This window comes from Arachis hypogaea, chromosome 14 (genome assembly GCF_003086295.3).
Source record: "Arachis hypogaea cultivar Tifrunner chromosome 14, arahy.Tifrunner.gnm2.J5K5, whole genome shotgun sequence".
Classification (NCBI taxonomy): Eukaryota; Viridiplantae; Streptophyta; class Magnoliopsida; order Fabales; family Fabaceae; genus Arachis; species Arachis hypogaea.
In genome coordinates, this window is record NC_092049.1 from 633,280 (window position 1) to 657,124 (window position 23,845).

A 23,845-nucleotide genomic window follows, 5' to 3' on the forward strand; every position below is an offset into this window, starting at 1 on the left:
AGTGTGGCATATGAGCATGCCAGCTTGGCGCAGAGTGGCTGGTGACAAGATATGTTTCCATATGTATGTCAAATTAGTCCTAGGTTCCCAAACCCTAATCCCCTCTTCGTTTTAAATTGCCATTGTTGCTGCAGCTTGAGCTTGGTTCTGCAGAGGCCGAAAATTCATGAGCGGTTGCACGATGGGTAGCGTAGGTGGGGGTCGCAGTGGACATGTGTCGCAATCACACGGAAGCCATGCCTCGAGCTCTTCGCTGCGGTGGCGGAGGAAGAACTCCGACCAAGTTTGCTTTTGTGGGCTGAAGACAGTGATCAAGAAGTCTGGGACAAGAGAAAATCCTGATAGATTGTTCCATGCTTGTCCAAGATACCGGGTGAGTTATCAGTGTAGTGTTCTTGAAGCTTCAAATGTTTTTAGTTGGATTTTGACAATTTGGTTCCCTGAGGTTGTGCAGAAGGGCAGCCACTGCAATTACTTTAGGTGGGCTGAGGACGACGACTATGAAGGATTAGAGAACTTAGGAGAAGTTAAAACTGATGCACAAATGGAGAGTGATGCTGCTTTGTTAAACCATAACATATCTTGGAGAATGATGACCGTAGAAGCTGAAGTAAAAGCACTTAGGATGCAGCTGTATTTTGGATTAATAGTTGTGATTTTGGTTTTTATGATTATGTGTATGTTCTTTAGTGGGAAGTGAAGCAGTTACTGTCAAAAGGTGAAAAGGATGATGCTGTGAACCTTGACAATTTTCTGTTGTTGTGAAAACCCTGTATGTTGATGTTTATTTACTAGTAAAAAGGTTATTTACATGCAATTTTTTTGTTGATCATAACATAATATAAGCAAATCAGTCATAGCAGAATAAAAATTAAGTGAAGTAGGAATAGAAAAACATGACAACATCACCAATGGTGAAGTAGTTTCCATTGTCTGAAATTCAAATAAGAACATTGTTTTAACATGATAATAATCCGGAAGGTTGTAGCTGACAGTTCAAAGCAGTACACCATAAAGGGCTATACAAAAAACAGGGCTATTGAAAATACCACAACTCCCACATTGTTTATAAAAACTAAAATTTAGCCCCGACAAAATAACAGATACTAGATGCCCTATATCTTATGTCTTCAAGTCTTGAAATCATTCCATGTCTTTCTTTCTGGGAGGTTTGAAACCCGGAGTTGGAACAAATGTCATGAAGCTGGCAAGTTTCTTGGCTGTTGCGGAGCTGCTACCCTTGATGGTTTCAGCAGATACAGCATGTGCTCCTGGAGAGGCATTTCCCTTTGCCCTGGCCCTGGTTACATGGAGTTTTGGAGGCCTTCCTCTTTTTCTAGTCTGCATCAAACAGTTTTCATCATTCTCTGAAATCAAAAATAGCTACAGTAAACAATGCTAAAATTAAAACCTTTTACAACATTACCTGAGTGACATTGCTTGAGGTTTGGGACTGTTGTGTCAGGGGAAGCTGAGGCTGCTGAGTAACAGGAATTTCAGTTTGTTCATCTGGAGCAGCTACTGCAACTGCAGGTGGTGTCTGTATAGGCTGAGTGTGATCTTCCTTTTCTGCTTCTGGACCAGGTGCAGGTTGTGGTTGTTGAACAGCTGCAAGCTGCAATTGCATCATCCTTGCTTTCTCCTGAGCATCATCCTGCTTTTTCTTGCTGCAAGTTCTCTTGTTGTGGCCCACCTCTCCACAGTACATGCACCGAATTAGAGCATACTTCCTTTTCATTTTTGTGTTCGTGCCAGTGGGTCCTTCATCCTTGTCCTTCCTTCTATTTGTTGTTGGTCTGCTTGGTTTGGGTTTGATAGGAGGTGGAACAGGTGCAGGAGAACCAGTTTTCTCCCATAGATCTTGTCCCTTGACAGGATTAACATTGAATTGGTATGTTCTTCTGTAAGCATCCATGCTCAACCATTCGTGGCAATACTCCTCAGGACTCTTATCATTTTTTTCTTGGATGGCTGATATTGCGTGCATACAAGGCATGCCTATATTTTTCAGAAAAAAAAGGCATTCAGTTAAGTATTTTTCAAGGTATGCATATGAAAGATGAAATAAGTTATGAATTCAACCTGTCAACTGCCAAAACCTGCAGGAGCAAGTATGCTTCCCCAGATCTACCACCATATTAGTAGGCCATCCTTGGACTTCATATACTTCCTCTTTCGCATCACCCGACCAGTATGGAGCCCAGTTTCTGGATAACTTAATAAGAGATTCCAGCCTACTCTGCTGAACTGGAGCAAGTTTTCCTTGATAACTCAGAAGCTTCAGTCTATTATCAGACATGCTTTTCATAACCATTCTTCGTACCTCCTCTGCCAGACTCAGAATAGGCTTACCTCTGTCATGCTTCGTCTTTGCATTGAAGGATTCACAAGTGTTGTTGCAAATGTTGTCCACCTTTGGCCCTTCACTGAAATGGGCTTTGCTCCAAGCTTCCTTCGGCCACTTGGCTAAGTACTCCCAAGCTTTTTGATTGATCCTTTTGACTCTATTCATATTCCTCTCGAACTCAACCGGGGTCCTCGATCTTGCACACTCCCAGACCAAGTCCTTAAGTTCGACGCTGCCCCACTGTTTCGAGAAGTTCCTCCACAAATGCCACACACAAAATCTGTGTGGAATAGCTGGGACGAGTTCCTTGACTGCTGGTATTAACCCCTGGAAAAAAAATTCAAGCCCGACAAGATATACAGTCATAACAGTCCTCAAAGAAGCATCATTAAATCAAAAGAGTCCTTAAAAATCAAATCGTGATTCAAATTAGTCCTCACCTTCTGCATGTCTGATATGAAACACAAGTTTTTGGCCTCATATTCTCCCAGGTCTGATAGGAGCAGCTCCAAGAACCATTTCCAGTTCTCTTTGTTCTCAACATCAACAATTGCGTACGCAATCACAAAAATGTGATTGTTTGCATCCTGTCCGCATGCAGTGAGAAGCTGTCCTCCGTGTAAAGTTTTCAGGAATGCACCATCTAGACCTATCAATGGCCTACAGCCTGCTTTGAAACCCTTCTTACAAGCATCTAGACAGACATAAAATCTCTCGAACTGTGGTGGATTATCAGTTATGGGAATCACACCCACCTGTACTGTGGATCCTGGGTTGGCAGTGAGCAATTCATGTGCATAATCCCATATCAACCCGTACTGAGCAATCTCATCCCCTTCAACTATCTTCCTAGATGCCTTAAGGGCTCGGGTTATGCATGAACTATTCAGCTTCACATTGCACTTCCTAACAAACCACTCATACACCTCCCTATGCTTCATCTTAGGGTGCTTCCTAAGTTTTGGGTATAACTTGTTCACAGTCCATTCTAATGTTGCAGCTCTGTTTTTTCGCTTTCTTGCGCAAGTGTGATTGTCAACTAGTGTTTTTATCTGCCAGGAACCATCACTGGGGTTGTGTCTACAATATACTACCCATGGACAGTCTTCACACTTACAAACCGCCCTCACTCTAACCTTGTCATTCTTACAAAACCTAATATTCCTACCCCATTGTATAGTGTAATCTCTAGTGGCAGCCATAAAATGTTGCTTGGATTTGAAAACCATACTTACCTCAAACTTCAGATCACCAAATTTGGCCTTGTCATTATAATGTGGATACACAGCTGGCCCTTCATCTTCAGAGTCTAACTCATGGGCAGAATCTTCTGACTTCCACTCATCTCCATCTGATGAATCTTCCCAACCAAATTCGTCATCTGAATCTGAAATTACATGAAAATACCATCAGATTTGTGTAGAAAAACTACATTAGTGGAATCAGATCTGTTAAATAAGTAAATTCAATAACAGACACACAATTAATCACTATATACCTCCATCAGAGCATTCATCAGATTCGATGTCCTCATAGCTCGAGTCATCAGTGTCAATAGCTTTCTCCCTTCTTCTGTCAGCAGCAGGCCTATGTTTCTCTCTGTGATCTACTTTCCTGGCCCAAGAAGACTCTACTCCATCAACTCCACTATCACTCTCACTGCTGTCTATGGAATCTCCTGCACCTTTTGCAGGCTTGTACAAACTGTCTTCAGCACTATCATATGAATCTGAATCATCAGATTGACTATCAACTGCAACTGGAGTTGCCTTAACCTGCCTTCCAGATCTTGTAGTGGTTGTGGCTTTCACCTTCTTGCTGATCTTCTCGGCTGCTGTAGCCTTGCTACTCCCTTTAGCAGCCTGGGGTTTAGTCCAAGGTTTGGGTTGCTGGACGGGCTTTTGCATGGGCTTGGGTTTGGGCTTTGGAGTGGGCTTAGGTGTGGGCGTACATGTGGGTTGGGGGTTAGGCTTAGGTGTGGGCTCAAGAGTGGGCTGAGGTGTGGGCTCAGGTGTGGCTTTAGGTGTGGGCTTATTTGTGGGCTGAGGAGTGGGCTTAGGTGTGGGCTGAGGAGTTACCTTAGGTGTGGGCTGAGGAGTAGCCTTAGGAGTGGGCTGAGTTTTGGCTCTTTTTGGCTGAGGTGATTTTTTTGTTGTCTTACAGTAATCTTGGAACATTGCATCACTGTGGTCCTTCTTCGGTTTCTCTGCTTCTTCAGGGATGGTTGGCAAACAAAGTGTTTCATCATCATCCTCACTCATGCAGTCAACTACGTGTGGCTTAGACACAACATGCTCAAAATAGATGTTGATAAGGTGATGATTCCTCCTGCAATCCTTAACCAATTTCAACAGATCCGTGTCATTTTCTAGCTTCCTCAACCCATTTTCCAGCAGCGTTCCAGGAACTTTCCACAGGCAGTTGTTCATCTCAGCATATCCCAGCTCCTTGTAGTATCCTTTCACAAAGAAAACGTCTAGAGTGTCTGCATCTACACCCATTAATACTTCAGTATTATCTGGTTCATAACACAGATAGCCTGACTCATCTGTTTGGAACTTCCCGCCATGGTGAAATACAAAGGTCATTGGGGGACCTTCCATCTGAAACCAAAACAGCAACAACTCATGCAAATTTATTTCATGGAGATGCAAAGCATATTCAACATCAACTCCCAAAATGTATCTAACACACACACATGCAAATACACATAGCACAAACAACGTTATCAACAATCTAAAAACAGGGTCATATCATGGCTAATCACCAAAGCCCTAAGCCTGAACACATTCTCCTAAACCCTAACATTGCAAACAGTAAAAATGGAAGTCCAACAATAACACAACCACATTGATCAGGAGATAAAACCAGAATCACTCTCACAAAATAAGAAAAGCTAGCTAACCTCTCACGCAAGGCGATGGAGTGCCCTTTTCGGTTGACCAACGTCGTCGCAAACTGCTCACCAACAACTCCAGCACACTGTCGTCGTCGGTCAAGCCTGGTCGTCGCCGTTCAATGCTTCGTCTTCCTGGAGGAAACAACTTGAGAGATGAAGGGACTGCAGGGGTTCTTTCTTTTCGGGAGAAGGATGCAACTTCAGAGAGAATACGAAACAGGGATGAAAACCAAGCGTTGTAAAGGAGCCCCTAAGAAAACGACGCCGTTTCACCCTTAGCCTACGTGTCACACTAACGGCCAGGTCAGCATATCTTCACGCCGTTACTGAAACATTTGACGGAAGGACTAACGTTACCAATTTTAAAACTTTCGGGGACAAATTTTATTATCTTTTTCTTACGGGGACTCGTTTGCAGAATGGGCTATCTTTCGGGGACCAATTTGGCTATTTACTCACTAAAGATAAGATAAGATAAAATAATAAAGACTAAAATTGTTGAGTTGAATTTGTGGACCATATAGACTAAGATGTAAGAGTAGTTTAATACATGTGAACAAAAAAGATTTTTTATTAAAATTCATTTTTGATACAATGACATTACATTATTTTTAATAAAAAAAACTTTATTTAACTATCCTTATGTTAATTATAATACAATATTACCTTTCAAAAAACATTAATGAATGTAGTATCTCTTGGTTAAAGAAATTGGCTCCTTAACGACATTTAAAAAGAAAACGAAAAACCTAATATATCTATCAGATCTTCATCGTAATTTAAGTCAAATAATGCTAGTCAAATAATGCTAGAAGACCATCAGTGAAGTATATTGTTAGATTATTATACTAAAAAAATTAAATTAAAAACATTGAATTAATAATTAAATGATAATAAAAAATAATAAATTTTGATAGTTATTAACATTTCTCGTTTAAGCCAGCTATGAGCTACCTGATAAGTTAAAACTGAAATGATTGAAAATTAATCAATATTTATCCGTCTACTATTTCTTTAACTGATTTATAGTTTAAAAAAATATCAATTCCCTGCTAAAACCGATCGATTTATGGGCGGGGCAAATACAGGTGGCGAAAGTTATACGCAACACGAAAGAGTAGATTGGTCATTGGTATATATGAAAGACGCAGCTAAAGGCGAAAAAAAGTCACACCGATTGCCTACAAAATCTGCTTCAATAATAATAATTACTTGATTAGTTCCAAGTCCTAAACTTTCTATCATAACAAGACAACCAACATCATCTCATCCAAGGCAAAACCGCAAAAGGTTCCACACTTGATTCATAACCATACTTCAGTACACGCCAGGAATGATTCTGTATGGGACCTTGTCGCAATATAGTTTCCAGTACTTGCCATACCTGCGCACAACATGAAATTCATCAACTTTACACCCAGATTTACAGATTTTTCCTAAATCTTTGGTAGTGAAAGTTTCCTCCAGCCATGCTTTTGTGTTAACATAAAATAAATAAATAAATAAAAATAAAAGTTTCTTTCTAGTTATGATGCAGTTATTTTTTATCCCAACACGTAAACATCAGATGTTCTCAAATCTATTTGCTTTTCTCAATTTATGTTTATATGAAGTAAATATGGTATACGTGTGTGGGTAAAAGAAAAATTTAGAGACAACACTAACAAATAGATCTTAATGCTTACTTGGATCTGCATCGATCATCATCCCTTTTTGCTCGGTCAAAGAGAAGGATGGTAAGAAATATCACATAGAAGTAGGGCAGAAACTGCATGGAAAAGAAAAAGAAGCCAAGTTCAACAATCTTCCAATTTTTAACATGTATACGAAAAAAGACACCCTTACATGATGGAATAGAGCCGGCACTGTCCAGAAGAAAGCAGATAGTATTTCCGGGACATAATGAAAATGACGAGCTAATCCCCACCTGCAGGTTCCACAAAAAAAGGTGTATTGTTTTAATTTAAGGATAGAAGACATGTACTCGAAGAAATTAATTCTGTGGCACATGCCAAATATCAGAAACAAGTCCTACCATAAGATTAAAACGAAAAATAACAACATTCGTATCTGGAAGAAAGCAAAAGTATTAATGTATCATCTTGTGGGATGATAATATATTTTATATCAACTGTCTGGGACCCCAATGGTAACAACAAAATGACGAACATAAACTACTCAATAATGGCGGGAAAGTAAAGTTTCAGCTCTCCAATACCTTGTTACTCCAGCAATCATTATCACAACTGTGTTTACATAATTTTAAGTTAAAACTTACCATCCAGACGTTAAAAGAAGGCTTCTTTTAGTTTCCCCGCTGGAAGTAGTATATGTGGCTTCTATCTGCAAAAACACAGTCATTATGACCAGATTATGAAAGTCTACTGGCAAGTAATTATACAAGTATTTAAAACATAAATACATTATATATCAAATAAAAATCCAACTGAAAATTACAAGATACATGAAAATTATCTATTACACCTTTGATGGAGCTCTTCCCCAGACCAAGCATTTTCCGTTTGTCCTACGAAATTCTTGCCTTTGCCTGTCACAATCATAGTTGATGTATATGCAAAGAATGCCGGCCACTAAAATAAACAGTGCTAGCTGGAAGATAAGGAGGGAAATTTTCAGAAACAAAGAGGAAAGCGAGAGGAAAATTAAATATAAGAATAAGGAAATCTAGTTGACAACACCACTTGAACAACTCAGAAAGATACAGGATGAGGATAATACCTGTGTGCCAAGAGTTACCGGATGGTTGACAAGATACATTCCGGGAGATGTATAGACAGATGGAACCCAAACTAAGCATCCCCAACAAATATAAAATCCAGCTGGCAGATTTAAGTGTTATAAGATTTAGTGAGACAATAAGTTTAAATACAATGGATACAAGAAATTTAGCAATAATAAGATTTCAAAAGACCATTATGGTAGAACAAAGTGAAACAAGGAGGATGTCTAACAAAAACAAGATTAGAGTGTATGTTAACCTCGATCATGAGCAATATCCATTGTGTTCCAGTATCCAGCTTCCCACCAGAAAAACTTGGTAACATAAACCAGCATTAACGTAGTATTTACAAGCATTGAGTCAGCTACTTTCCCATTTTCCTCATACTAGTTACACAAGAAATAAATACAAAAAAATTAGAAAATTATCCAACGAAGGAAATATCACAAGATGAAATTATCAATCAGTTGTTTCAGATTTATTGAGTACATGATCCCATCATATCCCACTCATGCTCCTGATAAGTCAGTAACAGTTGGGTCCATGGCAACCAAGTTTTACCAAATAAAGATAAAATTTATTCAAATCCATATCATAAATTAAATCCTATTACAAGACAAAGCAATCCAAAAGCTTCATCATAGCTTTTTATAAATCAGCTAACTTCCAACACCCCCAGGCTCAACTCGAGCTGCTGCTATGATGACGTATTAACAGCTAGAAATAAATACATAATCCAAAGGATCACTCCTGTGTATGTCAACTAAATTTTGGACAGTTAAACTTGCAGCTGATATTAGCAAGCACTCATTGGTTTAGTTGGCTTTATTCATATGATTGAAATATGAGACTCAACCTGCTTTATGCAATAGGTCAATGCAAGCACAGCCCATGACATCATTCCAAATCTGCAGTTTGTGAAAACTTTTATGTCAAAATGTTTTCCAATGCGCGGATAGAGCTCCATACCCTGCCACAATTGCATGACATTAGATTAGCATTATTTCAAAACTGTGAAATTAAAATCCATGTCTTGAGGTATTTTTCACATAGAAGCATTAAATCCAAAGTGGTTTCTTCTTATGTTGTGAAACCATGAAAGTGGAAAGTCAATTCTCATTGTACCATTAAAGATGCAACTTTTTTGAAACTAGAGGGGGGGGGGGGGGGAATAAAGGGACATTTGGTTTGCTTTTTCATTTTCTGTTTCCAGTCTTTCATAAAGGAAAAAGAAAAAACAAAGGAAACAACAAAATCCTGTTTTCACTTTTTACTTCACAAAATCCTAAAAACTGATAACACTAAAAATGAAAACAGAAAATGAAAACAAAGCAAACACACTCTAATAATTTCAAGTCTTTTATATTCACAACTAATGTCTTATTCAATAAGAATAATACAGCAAGTAATTTTTAACATTGATTCTTTGCACCTGACCCTCAGAAGGCAACATGAAACCAAGTGACAAAGAACAGAATAAGGAGTAAGGACACCTCTCATGCTACTCACTTTTGTTTTTTATTTATCTTTACATATAATTTTTTCCCCCACATTCACTTTCTCTTTCTGCAGCCCTTGCATTTCAACGCAAAAGGTAGATATCTAATAAGTTAATCTTTTTTAAACTCTTAATTCAAAATCAAAGCAGAGACTAATTTACCCAGTAAAAATCAATGATTATGTTCCCTGATGAGCCAGAATCAGTAGATGATGGTGCCAAATGACCCTGGCCAATATAACAATTCAGTCAGAAATTTCTATGTAGTGAACTTTTTATTAAACAAATAACATTTTTCAGCTATTCAGTCTCACTTTTATGTATAAGAAAATACAAAAGACAAAGCTCCCAAAGATGAGTGCTGAATATATCTCTCCCAAATGATCGTAAACAATTGTTGGGTTGAATATCCCAAACCTGAAAATTAAATGCAAAAAATTAAGTGTCAATTGTCCCTGGAAAAAGCATAAAAAGCAAAACATCTTGCTTCGCAGGAAAAGAGTTATAGACAATTTTCTTATAGAACACTTAGTAACTTCAACTCATTAGCTTATAGTATTTATGACCCTAAATAACACGAAAACGTACATCCGTTTGACATATCCCACAGAACTAAATTTCTATGTGATGTGAGCTCATATCTTGATAATTCCTGTCCTCTCAATTGAACAAATAAAACTAAAAGAAGTTTGCAACTTTCCAAAGCCTTGCACAGAATGGATGCAAACATAAAGAATCAAGTTAAATAAGCAGAAACGGTATATCATGGAGATGCAAAGAAAGGATAGTCATTCTGAGCGAAGAAGTAATTAAAGAAGGAAACGAATTCCAAGTTGTGGATCTTAAATGAGGCAGCAAGTGGATGAAGAAGAAAGGCTCACCACCAGAGAGCAAGATAAGTAAGCAATGTGACTAGATATGCGGCGACGCCATTGGCCTGTAGAATGAGCAAGGAAGGCGAAATCAGGTGACGTAATAATGAGAGGCATGTTATGTTATGATAATGTTGGTAACCTTGTAGAGAGGTCGGTTGCCAGCTGGAGAAATTGGGCCCTGAACGGACTTGCCGGGTAGAAGAAGCTGCAGGGCGGCCTCGAAGGCGGCATAGACGGCAATGATTTTGCATGCGGTGGCAGAGGGTTTAGGCCATATACTTATGAAGCCTTGGAGACCATGGTGTTTGAGATAAGAAAAAGCCTGTAAAATGGATCCATCGGCATGAGTCATTGTGTACCATCTGCATCGTCAGTAAGTAGATCGAATCTGAGATGAGATGCGGAAAGAGTGAAAGAGAAAGTGCGCAATGAATAATAACTCACAGGAGAATGACGAAGGGAGGACAGAGTGTGAGAAGGGAGATCATGGAGAAATAGGTGAGCAGAGGTGAGTGTACGGTCTCCATGGTCTTCGTCTTCGTCTTCGTCTTCGTCTTCGACTGCTCCGCCATCTTGGAGAAGTGGTGACTGCTGAGGCGTTTGGAAAGGAAAGTGAAGACCACGACTCAGTCCGGGATGACCTGCAACTGACCCAAGCCTTGTGCTGCCTGATGCTTTCCTTCCCAGCCCACCACCCAATAACTACACCTTCTTTCTACTCTTACTCCTTATTTAACACTCTTAATTACTATTTTATTTTAGAGTATTTATTCATTTTGGTCTCAACAAATTTTAGATCAGACATTCTAATCTCTAATTAAAATTAATTACTCAGATCTTAACAAATCGGGTCTTAAAAATTGAACTTACGGTCTAGATTCATGAAATCTATCAAAGACGACAAATAGTTAAAAGATATAGTCATTAGCTTTTGAGTATAAATTGATTAAAAATAAGTTGAGAAATTTTTTTCTTCTGAATATTAAAATTTCAGAGTGTGCATTGTATAATTTGAAATTGCAGTATTACATTGTTAATATTAGAGTTATACGAGATATGATGGAAATTGAGGGAGAATGGTGTTATTTTTAAATAGAGGAAGTCAAGGACTATTTTATCCCTGTTTTTAGAGACCATTTTATCGTCGGTTAGAATTGACAGAGTAAAAAATCTAAGTGACTGACGAAATTAATTATTAAAAATCAATCGAATAATTAATTTTAGTTAGAGATTAAAATGTCTAATTCAAACTTTTTTAAGACTAAAATAGGTGAATACTCTTTTATTTTATTTCAATTTACCTAGCATATCAACTAAAGTAAATATTCAAATTATTAATTCAAAAAGCTTTCATAAAAAATATAAAATTTAATTTCTAATACATTTTATTGACTAAACCCATTTTATTGACGAAAAATCAATCAATTATTTATATAAAATTTATATTAAAAATAAATTAAATAATATATATTTATATACAAATATTATTTTATGTGCAAATGTCAATTTTGATCACTCAAATAAATCAATAGTGCAACCAAATTTCTCATATTCTTCTGTTTACCTTTTAATGATTATTCAAATATTTAAATTTCATTTGCTAACAATTTAAAATAACTATACACCTTACTAATTTGAGTCTAAATTCTATATATTTCATATTATATATTGAATACAAGATAGTTACTTTCACGTGATAAAATATAAAACCAAAAAAAATGACATAAGCATTTATATTATTGCATATTTTATACTTTAAATTAAGGGTGCCCTTAAATTAACTAATATTTATTTAAATATAAAAAATGTTAATCACCTAGTGATTGAGAAAACAAATTTTGTTAACGGGAAATATAAAAAAAATTGGAGAGATTTAGAGAAGATCCTTTGAGAACCCCCAAGTACCCAAATCTGAACTATATATTTTATAATACGACTATGTTACGTATACACAAAAATTAATTATTAAAATTAATTATTAATTTAAAATATATATTAAAAAATTTTATTATATGACTATGTTATATATACACAAAAATTAATTATTAAAATTAATTATCAATTTAAAATATATATTAAAAAATTTTACTATCATATATTCTGAAAACATAAACTAAACATATCATAAAAAATATTTTAAAATTATTTATTAAAAAATAAAATTTTTTATATTTTTAATACATAATAATAATAAATAATATTAAAACATTTTTTTGTAATATACTTAACATATATCTTTAAAACATAGAAAATAAATTTTATATTAAAATATAAATATATATTAAAACTAAATTAATTCACATCAGTTAATCAAAATTTAAATATTAGTAATTAATTTTAATAGTTAATTTTAATTTACAAATAATATTTTTATTTATAATATTATATTAATATCTACAGATCACATCTTGGGCCACAGAAAAAGAGGGGTGAAACTACAGAGTACAGAACTACAGATCACGTGTGAGAGGGTTCAGTGGTCCACGAGACCACAGCACAATACACTTATACACACTTATCTGGGATGGACGTGAAAGTGAAATGACAAAAATAGACATGAAGGTGGAGCTCTTTCTAATATTCTGTTTGACTATTATTTGTGCTTTGCCTCCATTCCATGATCGCTAGTGACTAATGAGGAGCCGGTTTTCTTTTTTATGTTTCCAAAAGGAATCTTCCAGCACACTGCCGTTACATTAATATTGTGCATGAATAATTTTCGTCGAAGAAGAATCAGAGCTCGTTCCTTTTATGATCTTGATCATCAGTATCTAAAGCGGAGAAGGTACTCTTGACCTTTTCTGCAGCTGACTTGGCAGCATCTTCCACTGCGTCTTTGCTGCTTCCTAAGCTCTTTGCCACCGCTTCTTTCACCTTCTCACCTGCTCCCTCTCCCTCCTTATCTCCCACTCCTCCTCCGCTTCTAAAACTGTATTTTTTTTCATCAATCCATCATCATCATCACTTTCCATACATCACATCATTAGTCCACAATAAATATTCTTAATAATTACGCATACATGAGAGCAACAAAGAAACATGCAGGACGTTACAAAATAATATTATTTTAAGAGGAGTATTATTTTTAAAAAAAATGTTAGAAGACGAACAAATTTTATAATTTATAGTCATTAATTAATTATTATTAATATTTTTAATAATATAAAATTAAATTTAATGATGTAAAATTATATATTTTTTACTAATTAAATACTGAACAAATTTTAATAATAATATTTGCCCTAGACTTTCTCTTATTTCATTTCTCCTCTAGGCCTCTAGTGTAGCTTTTTTTTTTTTGGTTTCTCATGGTATCCCTAAGGACTAATCCGTCGCAGATCTGAGCTCCATTTAAGAGTCTGTCACTGGTCAATAAATTGCTGTATGTACAATGCAGAATTCAAACCCCGACACTTGCTTAAGCGGACGAGTGAACTGACCACTCGACCAACCCAAGTTGGTTAGGTGTCTAGTGTAGCTAGTTGATTGATAATCTAATGTGAAGAGAACCAGCTATACAATATCCCATCCTAACCTTTGTTAAAATAAAATATGTGGCTGATACTTTGAAATAAATGAAGAAAATGTTACTTACTCAATGTTGGGAGGAAATAAACGCGTATATGCATCGTTAGCAAGGGCCTTGAAGAAGCCCCAATACTGGGTAACGCTTGTAGTGAAGAATGCAGAATAGATATTGTAGGCGTCTCTAGGTCTCTGCCACTTCCACAAACATTGTTTTTGCTTCTTATTATGCTCTTCGTTATTGGCCAAACAAGTAGAGCACAAAAATACCAAGATGCACACTAACCGCACTTTAATTTTAATATCCATAGTGATCCAATTCGCTGCAAACAGAAATTAAAGGCCATTGCCATTTAAATTTAGTAAAACAGAAAGTAAGTGCTTCACGTACTTACTTCCTTTCCTTGACACGTTTGTGATTTGCACCAACACGACGCCGTTCGGTGCCTAAACGTGGCTTTTCCGCGTTGTTGACGCTTCTATGCACCAACACGTTTCACTCTTCTTTATATTAATAGTGTACACTTCATTATGCACCAACATGTTATATTTATCTGATTTTTTCTAAAATAATATATAGTTTATTATCTATGATGTGTTAATTTTAGTGGAATAATAATTTAATTAATTATCTAATTAAAAATTAACATGTCATATAAAATAAATTACATATTATTTTAAAAAGAATTGGATAAAATTCACCATATACATTTTCAGCGACTTGTCACGGCCTTGGACACACTCCAACGCTACCGTGCCGGCACTCGGACTTACTCAACCTCTTGAGCTAAGACCAAGTCAGCCTAACCCTCAATACTTAGCAAGAAAGCTAAGAACACAAGAGAAAGGAAGCTTTGGTGGAAAGAACACTTTATTACTCAAGTGTTGGTTACAAATGATTCACACCCAAACTCTAACTCTCATCCCTATTTATAGCCATCCACCTCCTCAATGGATGGTTAGGATTAAATCTAATCAACGGTCCAGATTAATCATCCAGAACCTTCTTTACAAATATCTATCCTACCACAACTCTCTAAATGTTTCTAGATTATTCCATATCACTCTTTATACTTCTATATACATCTACACTCTTCTAGAATACTCTATGACCTTCCAGAGTCTTCTAGAACCTTCTAGGGTATTCCGGGACCTTCTAGGACATTCTAGAACGTTCCGGAACCATCTAGAGTATTCTCAAACACTCCAGAAAACTATTCAAACACTGTTAAATCTAACCTTCTAAAATTTTCCGTGACATTCTCCCCCACCTAATGCGCAGACGTCCTCGTCGCGTTCTGTTCATGATAGCGCTCTAGGTGTTCTTGAAATTGCCACAGATCTTCGCGAGTTTCCCAGCTAGCTTCAGTTATCGGGAGCCCTTTCCACTTGATCAAGTATTGGATACTTGGTGGTACTCCTCTTCGTCGCACGATGCGATTAGCTAGGATCTCTTCGATTTCTTTGTCAAAAGATCTAATCACCACAGGCGGAGCACGACTCGAGTTGCCTCTACTCGGTTCGTCTTGGTCCTCATGATATGGTTTAAGCATACTCACATGGAAGACCGGGTGGATCTTCATAGAGGGAGGGAGTTGTACTTTATAAGCAACCTCCCCAACACGTCCAATGATCTCAAATGGTCCTTCGTATTTGCGGATTAAACCCTTATGAACCTTGCGAAAGGCTTTGAATTGTTGTGGAAGAAGTTTGATCATTACCTTGTCTCCCACTTGATAACTTGCATGCCTCCTCTTCTTATCTGCCCATTTCTTCATCCTCTTGGCAGCTTTGTCGAGGTAAGAACGAGTGACATCTACTTGTTCTTCCCATGACTTAATCATATGATAAGCTCCAGGGCTCTTCTCTGAGTAAGAGGAAGAAAGAGAGTGAGGCGTAAGCGGCTGTTGTCCAGTCACAATCTCGAACGGACTCTTCCCTGTAGACTCACTCCTTTGCAAATTGTATGAGAACTGAACAATGTCGAGGAGTTTTGTCCAATCCTTCTGATTAGCGCTCACAAAATGCCTTAAGTAACACTCGAGTAAGGCATTCACTCTCTCAGTCTGCCCATCGGTTTGAGGATGGAAGCTTGTTGAGAAATGAAGCTCCGACCCAAGGAGTTTGAACAACTCTGTCCATAGTCGTCCTGTGAAGCGTGGATCTCGATCACTAATGATGCTCTTAGGCAATCCCCAGTACTTCACCACATTCTTGAAGAATAGTCGTGCTGCTTCCTCTGCAGTGCAGTCAGTAGGGGTAGGTATAAAGGTAGCATACTTCGAAAATCGATCCACTACCACGAGAATAGATCCAAACCCCTCGGACTTTGGTAAGGCAGAGATGAAATCTAGAGAGACACTTTCCCACGGTCGCTCCGAAGGAGGCAGAGGTTCCAACAACCCACTTGGTGTCTTATTTTCAATCTTATCTTGTTGGCACACAAGACAAGTCTTCACATAGCTCTCCACTTCATCTCTCATTTGGGGCCAATAATAAGAAGATTCAATGAGTGCCAAGGTCCTTCGCTGACCTTGGTGACCAGCCCACTTGGTGTCGTGGCATTCTCTCACTAATTTTCTTCTTAGATTTTCCCATTTAGGGACGTATAGTCTTCTCCCTTTTGTGTAGAGAATGTCGTTTTCTAACCAAAATCTTTTGGTCTTACCTTCTCTAGCCAACTCCACCAACTTCTTGGCTAGTGGGTCGTGATGCAACCCTTCCTTGATGGTATGCACAATATCTCCTTCAACCATAGAAATGGCCGACATCCTGTATGGTTTTGAGATAGGCGGTTTCGCTCCTAACTCCAATTCAATGTTGTCATCCCTCTTTCTTCTAGGTGGTAACTGCTTTGACAACTCGAGAGGTATCACATCCTTATTTTCTTCAAGGACTTCTTTGATTTTAGGGGGAACATCTTCTCCTTTGGCTGTTGACTCCTCTTGTAGTAAAGCCAAAGACATCATCTCCTCCTTCTTGAAACCTTTCTTGAGTTGCATGGTCGAGAGCATCGGAATTCCTCCAGCCTTTGAGATTGTAGGGACCATGCATGGAGACCCTTTCTCCATGACGCATACTATATTGTAGTATGGCATAGGTATTATATTTGCCTTCCTTTGCAAATCGAGCCCGATGACTATTTTAAAATCGTCCATGGGTGCTACTGAGAAATCCACAAGGCCCTTCCAAGAACCAAGAGTCATCTCAACCCCTTTTGCTACTCCCTTAAGGGGTTCACCCTTGGTATTCACGGGTTTGAACCAGCCATTCTTTTTGGTGATCTTCAACCCAAGCCTCCTTGCTTCATCAGGCGTGATGAAGTTGTGTGTAGCACCAGTGTCGATCATAGCCATGACAGGTTTTTCATTGATAAAGGCTTTGACATACATCAAGCCTTTCTTTTCTGCAGTACTTGCCTCTTTGGTCTTCACAGCATTTATGTGTTGGATAGATCCAACACACTCAGTTACTTGAGTTTGAGCTTCTCGTTCCTCAGCGATAGATGCCAAAGTCCCTAGCTTGGGACAATCCTTCATTTGGTGCGGTCCCTTGCACACGAAGCATCCTCCTTTGGGCACGAAAGCCTTCTTCTTTTCTTCGTACTCTTTCTTTGAAGAGTATTTTCCTTCCTTCTTGGTTGAGAAGCTCTTCCCCTTGTCTCCCCCACCTTTAGCAGAACTAGGCTTGGAGGAAGACTTGGGTTTAGAGTCTCCCCTATGATACTCAGTGAGTGATTCGGCCACCACGATGGCCTCATCGACATCCTTAACATTCCTTCTTTGTAGTTCTTGCTTTGCCCAAGGTTGGAGTCCATCAATGAAGAAGAACAATGCATCCTCTGATGCTAAGTTGGGGATTTGAAGCGTAAGAGTAGTAAAGTCCTTTACGTAGTCGCTAACCGTACTCTTGTGCTTCAACTCCCTTAACTTCTTCCTTGCTTCATAAACCACATTCTCAGGGAAGAATTGTCTTTTCAATTCCCTTTTGAAATCTTCCCATGTGGCTATGTTGCAAGTACCCTTTTCCATATCTACGCACTTTCTTCTCCACCACAAAGTAGCATTATCAGAAAGGTAGAGAGCTGCAGTGCGTACCTTTATTGCTTCTTCGACCACCCCTTGGCCTTCGAAGTACCTCTCCATTTGCCATAGGAAGTTCTCCACCTCGCGAGCGTCCCTTACGCCCTTGAACTCCTTTGGCTTGGGGAGATCAATCTTTGTCGTCTCCCTTATAATGGTTGGTCGAGATTTCGCCTCCTCGAACTAAACTCGAACTTCCTCAAATAGCTTTAAGGAATTCTCAAGCTTCTCTTCAATTTGGAGCATGCTTTCTTTGAAAGCATCTAGTTCTCCTAATACGTGAGCCTCGAGGGTCTCCTTGTCATGTTCTATCCTTTGGAAGCGCTCATCCATAGAGGATAGAACATTTTCCAACATAGAAACTCTTTCTTCTAAGAAGTTAGAGTCCTTACCTCTAGGCTCACTTGAAGAACGGACCTTCTTGCCTCCCCATTGAGAAAGAATAGTATCCCTTCCCCTTTGAGACTCAACATGCTCCATGGTGATACTAGAAGCCATTCCCACAAGCGACTTGTGCTCCCTCTCGAACCTTGCTCGGATACCAAATTGTCACGGCCTTGGACACACTCCAACGCTACCGTGCCGGCACTCGGACTTACTCAACCTCTTGAGCTAAGACCAAGTCAGCCTAACCCTCAATACTTAGCAAGAAAGCTAAGAACACAAGAGAACACAAGAGAAAGGAAGCTTTGGTGGAAAGAACACTTTATTACTCAAGTGTTGGTTACAAATGATTCACACCCAAACTCTAACTCTCATCCCTATTTATAGCCATCCACCTCCTCAATGGATGGTTAGGATTAAATCTAATCAACGGTCCAGATTAATCATCCAGAACCTTCTTTACAAATATCTATCCTACCACAACTCTCTAAATGTTTCTAGATTATTCCATATCACTCTTTATACTTCTATATACATCTACACTCTTCTAGAATACTCTATGACCTTCCAGAGTCTTCTAGAACCTTCTAGGGTATTCCGGGACCTTCTAGGACATTCTAGAACGTTCCGGAACCATCTAGAGTATTCTCAAACACTCCAGAAAACTATTCAAACACTGTTAAATCTAACCTTCTAAAATTTTCCGTGACAGACTTCATTCTAACAAATTCATTTGAAAAGAAAAATACAAAGGATAGATAGCAAAACCATAGATTTTTTTTCAATGAGACAATGACTTCTCTGACATCTGTCCTGATAAACTCGTTTGGAAAAAGAACAAAAACAAAATTGCAAAATACAAAGGATAGCTAGCATTGGGTGGCGGAAAATAAAGCCGGTTGGTTATACTCATTCTTTCATCATTCAGTTCATCACCTACCTACTTGACAAATAGAGCCTTCAATGTTTAAGACAGCAAAGTCCATCTGAATACAACCTCTCACTATATAAAGCAACATCCATTAAAAGGGTATAGAATCCCTTAAGGAAAAATAAACGAATAAGAATTTTCCATTAGCTATACAGCAAACTAAAGAAAAGTTTTGCGGGTGGATCAAAAGGGGTAAAAGATCATCACACTTAACCAACAACACTGCTTACAAAAATACAAACAACATCAATCACCACCACCACCTTCAATTTCCTGACATGGGAAGAAATGTTTTCTTTAGAGAAGAATACCTATAAGGTTACTGGAGAGGATAAGATAGACATAACTACACTGGAATAACATCAATCTTGGAGGTATCTTCACATCTCAAAACAATACCCTCAAGGCTTGCCGGAAATATACATTTCGCCCATTGGCACCCGGTCGTCAAAGGCTCAGGCGGTGGCACAATCATAAGCACATTGTCGTTTCTTTGAACTACGCCCATTACACTAACTGTGCTACCTTCTTTGATGTACCTGTAAAAAAGATCAATGACAGTTTCATCAGAAAATGAAAATCCATCCCCATCTCGGGATATCCCAGCTTCAACATCTTAATGCGTTTTGCTGCCATACAATGATTATTATCATGAGCATATAATGCTTAACATGAATGGTATTTTCAAAATCAGATGATTATTGGCCAACTCACGGCATTACTAGCAACAATTAATGGTATCACTAGAAAAAAGAATGCCTAGCTTCCATTCTCAACAACAAATGCAGCAGGATTAAGTGTTTCATTTTACACCAATTTTACCCGGAAAATATCAACTCTTCAATAAGATAAAGTACATTACCCTTCTTTTAACTGCATTATACGATCATCACTAGAAAGCTTTCTCTCCCCTAACCATCGAAGAAACTCAGGGGACATGTCTTTATTGGCTGGATTGACATCAATTACAATAGAATCATCGACATAAGGCGTCACCCTAGCACCATAGCCTGTTTTAACCAAAGCTCTCAATCCAGATTGGAAATCAGATATGTAAAAGTCCACCACATGCCTCTGCATTGAATAAAAGGCAAGGTAATAATATTAATGGCTTTATCACAATCATTGAATATTAGATGGGAAAAAAGTTGAAAAGAAATAACCATTTAATATGTATAATGAACCAAAGATCTTCACTGAAGATTATAAGGAAACAGAAGACATTATAAAACTGTTCACAGGCAAAGTATTTTCTGTCAGAAAGCATAGTATCTAATTCACTTCCATGGCCAATGCACATCAATAAGTGCTCAATAGTTATCAAACTTAGAATTTAGCAATCTGAAGAAAATGTTACACACACCAAAATAAAGACAATTACCTCTGCCGATCTGAGTCCCCATGTAAAACGGCGATGTTTTGGATTAGCCGCTTTTGAATCCCATCCTCGATATTCATATAAACTTGTAGATGTATATACACATCTGGGAACTTTTTGGAAAGAAGACTCCAGTGGCACATTACCGCAAGTAACCACCTTCAAAAGGCTCAATATATCATTGGTCTATTCCGTCAGTAATGCACATTTAACAACATAAACAAGAACCGGAAAGATAGATTTCTCGATATTCTTTACATGTATATCACTTATCAGGCAACCCCAATGGGAAATGAAGAAATGGATATTAGAACATGCGCTTAATGTGTGTGTGTATGCGTGCCTGTTTTCTCGAGTCTATATATATGCTGCATTAATTGTATTATATATGCATATTTAAATACTGTAATACATACCCCGGAGACCTTCACAAATTGCCCATTCTTGGCAGTTCTAAGCTCTGCATCTGGATAGCGAGAAATGAAACCAACAATGGCTTTCCTCCCGCAACAACTGTTCCAAGTAAACAATGCAGCGACAGCAGCAAAAAGAACAACTACAACAATGAGGAGAATGGCATTGTGAACAGCTCCAAGAATGAAACCTCCGGCTATGAATCCCATGACAAAAATCAGAATCACAGACCACAATATCGGCTTGGGGAAGTTCCTCCTGAAAGAATACTCATCATCAAGGCTGAGAGTGGTCACAGCTGGATTGTGAGCTATAGAGGAAGTATGTGACTTCATAGATCCTGTAGACTCTAATGGACCAGACACCTTCCTTGGAGCCCCAGATGAATTCAGTGGACCAGATGTAATTAGACCAGTTGTAGGAAGAACAGGTGGAATTGGACCAGAGTTTTGGCGTGTAACTCCACCAGATTGAGGGCCAGATGACTTCTTAACCGGTTCCCCATGTTTGTTCAGTGGACCAGAATTGGTCTTCTTCATTGATGCTGAAGCAGACATGCCTCCAGCAGATAAGTTGCCTGATGTAACATAAGCAGAACGAGCTGCTGCATTTTGCATGATAGGTCCAGAATGTGAAGCGGCACCTCCAAATGATCCAGTTCTTGAAGGAGCACTATTTAGCGGACCGGATTTTCGAGATTTAGAACCATCCATGGGGATATCAAACATTTTCCCCAATTCTCCGGACTTCTTGATGTCACCACCAGTATAAGGCATGGCAACTGAGCTCATCGTTGGAGTCCTTTCTTTCGGCTGCTCAGGCCGGCCCGATACATATAAGCCATTGCTGAGCTGATGAGATGGGAATCTGGAACCCATCGATCTCTCTTAAAAGCAGCCCAAAAGAGGCAACTATCTAAAGAACCGAACCGTTATGCTGATAGGATGTTTAAAGTAATACTGCAAAACAGTCAAGACAATCAAAAGTGATCCTTAGCAATAATTCCAGACTTCAAAGTATCCTATTATTCTTCAGGTGTTCCCAAAACCTATGAAATAAGCCATATTTTTCCTAAAATGATAATTGTCATATTCAGTTTCAGAAACCAGAATTAAAACTCGGAATAAAAGGCAGTAGAATCACAATGCTGGGTATACTAGTACAAGTTGGCCGTATTAGTTCCATTTTCGAAAGTTATTTAATTTCGATGTAATAATAGAGTTTGCTAAAACGATTACTAAGAAGAATTACTGAAGACAAAATGAGTCAAGGAAACAGGAAAAACAAGATTGAAGTCGTTTGCTTGAATCCCAGGAGTTAAACCTACACAATAGAACACGCGATAACTCTATATATATGAGCAATCAAATAAAATCCACTCATCGAAGCTCACTTCTAGGTTCTGTCTAATCCGTCCAAATAAATAAGGAAAAACGAATGTAGAAACTTGTTCATCAGCTCAAATTAAAATATTTCAATTCAAAGCAATCTATATGCAAAGGAAGAAAAAATAACTAAAAAATGATGGCTTAAATAAAATAAAGAAAATATTTGAAGAGAATTAAAGGGTAATGTTAGTGGATCTGAAGAAAAGGGGAATGTGGATCTCTGGATCTGGGAAGGAATGGCGAAATGGATAAGCCTCATTCGAATAAGATCTATACGATTTGTAGCAGCTGGCTTACCTAAAGAGTAAGATTGCACAAGAACAAGAATCAGCGAAGATGAGATCCCATCTTCTTCACTGGAGTCGCCATATCTCTCTCTCTCTCTATCTCTCTGTGTTTCTCTCTCTAAGCAGCAGGCATTGGCAATGGCAAACCAACAACTTAACTCAGCTCACTAATTAAATTAAATCAAATATCAAAAACACAAAGGGAGGTTAAAACTTAAAAGTGTTGAGTGAATACAGTCTCTCTCTCTCTCTCTTGAAACAGCCGCAACAACTGGTAGGTTGTCTCGTCCCGCAAAAACCACCAAACCAAGCAACATAATATAATTTCCTTTTATTATTTATTTATTTACTTTCCATGTTTCATTATTATTAAATAAATATTTACTCAACCAAACACATACACACAACACAAGACACAACCAACCAACTTCTTTTTCTTTTCATACATTAATAAATAATAGGAAAAGTCTAGGGCCAGCAATTTTATTGAATTTTAGTCGCATGTAACCAACAGAAAAAAGTGAATCATTAGATGAAATTTCACACTAATCTCACACCATTAAATCATTATTGATGACTATTGGATAGCTACCAATCACAAAAGTTGTTGGTGCTCTAGTATTGCTCTAAATAATAACCATCTCAATTCTCAACCAATAATTTCATCCTTCAAAACTAGTATTTTTATTTTTTGGTTTCACTAGCTTCAAACAGCTAAAATGATACTCATAGAGTCATAGTTTCTTTGCATTGTTTTAATTTGCTTACGATTTTGAACAGAAGCAAAAACAGAAGCTTCTACGTCTATCACAACCATTAGTTTAACACTAACTATTTTTATATTATAGCACGCACAATCTTCTGTATCAATCTATACAAATTAACATAATTCTCTGAAATATAGGAGTTTAACGCACCAGATTATACTAAAATTTAGTCACAAATGCGCTAAACTTTCGTAGAACTCGTCACGTTTTTTTTATTAAAATTGTCTGATTACAAAATATTGTAAGAATAGTTAACAAATTAGAAATAGCTTTTTTTTTTTTAATTGAAAAGGGAGATTTTATAATTAGAAGTATCCTAATTCAAATTTT

General features: G+C 37.7%; 3 protein-coding genes and 1 long non-coding RNA gene across 4 annotated transcripts; all 4 read right to left on the reverse strand.

Moving 5' to 3' along the window:
• Positions 1-889: 889 nt before the first annotated feature.
• Positions 890-4,935, reverse strand: LOC140178395 (uncharacterized). Its single transcript, XM_072215311.1, has 5 exons — positions 3,846-4,935; positions 2,788-3,734; positions 2,083-2,674; positions 1,427-1,998; positions 890-1,341 (listed from the first exon to the last, which is right to left on the reverse strand). Exons 1-5 carry the CDS (start codon positions 4,933-4,935, stop codon positions 1,144-1,146), a joined length of 3,399 nt encoding a protein of 1,132 aa, XP_072071412.1. The 3' UTR covers positions 890-1,143.
• Positions 4,936-6,344: 1,409 nt separating this feature from the next.
• LOC112740793 (7-dehydrocholesterol reductase) lies at positions 6,345-11,101 on the reverse strand. Its single transcript, XM_025789422.2, has 13 exons — positions 10,804-11,101; positions 10,499-10,721; positions 10,366-10,421; positions 9,799-9,901; positions 9,647-9,712; positions 8,843-8,956; positions 8,246-8,372; positions 7,986-8,086; positions 7,731-7,856; positions 7,525-7,589; positions 7,092-7,173; positions 6,932-7,014; positions 6,345-6,630 (listed from the first exon to the last, which is right to left on the reverse strand). Exons 1-13 carry the CDS (start codon positions 10,929-10,931, stop codon positions 6,564-6,566), a joined length of 1,341 nt encoding a protein of 446 aa, XP_025645207.1. The 5' UTR covers positions 10,932-11,101; the 3' UTR covers positions 6,345-6,563.
• A 1,606-nt stretch (positions 11,102-12,707) lies between these two features.
• On the reverse strand, positions 12,708-14,793 carry LOC112740796 (uncharacterized). Its single transcript, XR_011871587.1, has 2 exons — positions 13,955-14,793; positions 12,708-13,288 (listed from the first exon to the last, which is right to left on the reverse strand). It is a non-coding gene; the product is annotated as an uncharacterized lncRNA (long non-coding RNA).
• A 4,432-nt stretch (positions 14,794-19,225) lies between these two features.
• LOC112740797 (uncharacterized membrane protein At1g16860) lies at positions 19,226-23,149 on the reverse strand. Its single transcript, XM_025789427.3, has 5 exons — positions 22,759-23,149; positions 21,076-22,032; positions 20,663-20,818; positions 20,144-20,355; positions 19,226-19,820 (listed from the first exon to the last, which is right to left on the reverse strand). Exons 2-5 carry the CDS (start codon positions 21,949-21,951, stop codon positions 19,628-19,630), a joined length of 1,437 nt encoding a protein of 478 aa, XP_025645212.1. The 5' UTR covers positions 21,952-22,032; positions 22,759-23,149; the 3' UTR covers positions 19,226-19,627.
• Positions 23,150-23,845: the final 696 nt, after the last annotated feature.